The sequence below is a fragment of the Rhincodon typus genome, chromosome 26 (assembly GCF_021869965.1).
Source record: "Rhincodon typus isolate 14 chromosome 26, sRhiTyp1.1, whole genome shotgun sequence".
Lineage (NCBI taxonomy): Eukaryota > Metazoa > Chordata > Chondrichthyes > Orectolobiformes > Rhincodontidae > Rhincodon > Rhincodon typus.
This window is the reverse complement of record NC_063357.1, coordinates 2,984,523-2,987,211: the sequence shown is the minus strand read 5'-3', so window position 1 is coordinate 2,987,211 and position 2,689 is coordinate 2,984,523. Positions and strand designations below refer to the sequence as shown.

General features: G+C 46.4%; 1 protein-coding gene across 1 annotated transcript in view; it reads right to left on the bottom strand.

Annotated features, from left to right (window-relative positions):
- Positions 1-1,267: 1,267 nt before the first annotated feature.
- LOC125486198 (transient receptor potential cation channel subfamily V member 1-like) overlaps positions 1,268-2,689 on the bottom strand; it is a 10,293-nt gene continuing 8,871 nt past the window's right edge. The window contains exon 6 of the mRNA XM_048612783.1: positions 1,268-1,798. Coding sequence (XP_048468740.1) covers positions 1,653-1,798 — 146 coding nt within the window. The 3' untranslated portion in view covers positions 1,268-1,652. The remainder of the gene's footprint in view (positions 1,799-2,689) is intronic.

The window sequence follows — 2,689 nt, the reverse complement described above, 5'->3', positions numbered from 1 at the left end:
CAAGTCCACACCAAACCTCAGAGCATCCCACCCAGACCCATCCCCCATGACCCACCTAACATACACTCTCTACCTCCCTGAACACTATGGGCAATTTTAGCATGGCCAATCCACCTAACCTGCACATCTTTGGACTATGGGAGGAAACCAGAGCACCCGCAAGAAACCCACACAGACGTGGGGAGAATGTGCAAACTCCACACAGACAGTCGCTGGAGGCTGGGACCAAACCCAGGTCCCTGGCGCTGTGAGGCAGCAGTGCTAACCACTGTGCCACCGTGCCGCCCTTGGTCCACAAGAGGAATCATGTTTTCTCTCTCCTTGTCAAGACCATGCAGTATCATATGCTTAAATCAAAGTCTCCCCTCACTTTCTTTTAAACGGAAAGTAACACTGCCTGACAATAAGTAATGCTACAGCCCAGAAGAAATTGAAGTTAGTTTGAGAACTTGCACTGCAATTGTTGTTGTTCTGGCACCTTAGTGTCTTGTTGAACCATACAGCAGACACCACTGTGTTTTTGGGAGTCATTGGTTATCTGTTAATTCCCATTACCCACTGTCAGCGTTGCCAACTCAGTGTTCCTTGAGGTTTCTTCACATGACTCATGTTTCAGCCACCCTGACCCACCATACCTCTGTCATTGGTTGCCTGACATGTCCATCTTCATGGGGCCCCAACTCTGCAGCCAATCAGACTGTAAATAGATCCTTCCTTTCCTGGTTGGATGATTCCTGCCAATTAATTTATTCTTTCATGAAAATATGTGTAGTCTGTCTCTGAGCCAAGTGGCTTGCTCCACCAGATGGCAGTGAGTTTCTTTCTAATTCATTCATGGGATGAGGGCAGCATTTATTGCCCATCCCAAAGGGGAGTTCTGAGTCAACCGCATTGCTGTGGGTCTGGAGTCACATGTAGGCCAGACCAGGTAAGGATGGCGGTTTCCTTCCCTAAACGACATTAGTGAACCAGATGGATTTTTCCAACAATCGATTTGTGGTCATTTTTTATTTAATTCAAATTCCACCATCTGCCTTGGTGGGATTTGAACCCAGGGCCCCAGATCATTACGTGGGTCTCTGGATAACCAGTCCAGTGATAATACCACTAGGTCATTGCCTCCCCTTTTTTTAATGACAGTGAACCACATTGTTGTGGGTCTGGAGTCAAGTGTAGGCCAGATCCTGTGAGAATTAAGGACATTGATGAACCGGACGGGGTTTTTGCAACAATCCACATTGTACCAGCCATTATCACTGAGACTAGATTTGTATTTCAGATTTTTATGAATGGCATTTAAAATTCCACCAGCTTCCACTGGGATTTGAACCCATGTCTCCCATGCTTTATCCAGGGCTACTGGATACCTAGTCCAGTGACATCACCATTACCTCACCACTTCCCAATCTTCCAGAATGACGCAGTGCTTTTCCCATCTGTCCTATTTTAACAACTAACAAGCACAAGTCTTCAAAAAAAATAATTAAAATAAACATTGTTAAATGCTCTCAGTTTAGTGTCCTCGAGATTCATCTTAGATTCCTGGAAACTCCAGGGCAGTCCTGAAGGGTAAACAATCCTGGAGTGTGTGTTGGAGGATAATGAAGATTTGGCAGCAAGACCAGGTCTTATCCACACACACAGCTCTGAGATTAAACAGCTTTTGCAGTTGTCCCATGTGACTGTCCAGGAGGCTGCCTTGCTGGGCTGGTGTTTATCTCATCCAATTGCACTTCCTCTTCCTGTTTCTCAGGTTTAATCTCCTTCAGCAGGGGCAGCATTGTCTGCCAGCTCCACACTGTTACAGGGCAAGAAATAGAAAAGGTTCAACTGTGAAGAAATGGGGTGAGCAGTACAGGTTTCCCAATGTTTAAGACCACAGGTACCATGACGTGGGGAGCTGGATAAAAACATGAGGTGAAAGGGTTTGGGTGATAGGGTGGGGTCTAGCAGGGTGAGAGGAGACTCAGGTTGAGTTGGCCTGTTTTGTTGCTGATCATTTTGTGTAACGTTATGCAACATTCCAGGAGAATGGGTGGTGGGAGTGTATCTGTCTTTCCATTTGATTCACGGGGCAAACTTAACATTGCCCCTCATTGACTCTCCATCAGAAATCCTCTCTGGATGTGTTAACCTTTCTTTTAATCAGTCTGGGATGCAGGCATTGTCAGCAAGCACACCATTTATTACCCATCCCTTAATTGTTCCTGAGCAAGTGATGTTCAGCTGCCTACATCTGAGTAGCTTGACACATCATTTCACAGGGCAGTTAAGAATCTACCACATTGCTGTGGGCCTGGAGTCACAACTATGCCAGACCAGGTAAGAATGGCAGATTTCCTTCCCTGAGAGGCATGTGTGAACCAGATGGGTCATTGGATCAATGATGAATAAGGTCAAAGCATTGGTCCCATCCCTTCCCTCTGGTACAATTACTCCATCAGAGCCCCTTCTCTCTGGTACAGTTACACCATCAGAGCTCCTTTGCTCTGGTACAGCTACTCTATCAGAGCCCCTTCGCTCTGGTACAGTTACTCTATCAGAGCCACTTCCCTCTGGTACAGTTACTCCATTAAAGCCCCTTCCCTCTGGCACAGTTACACCATTAAAGCCCTTTCCCTCTGGTACAGTTACACAATCAAAGCCCCTTCCCTCTGGTACAGTTACTCTATCAGAGCCCCTTCCCTCT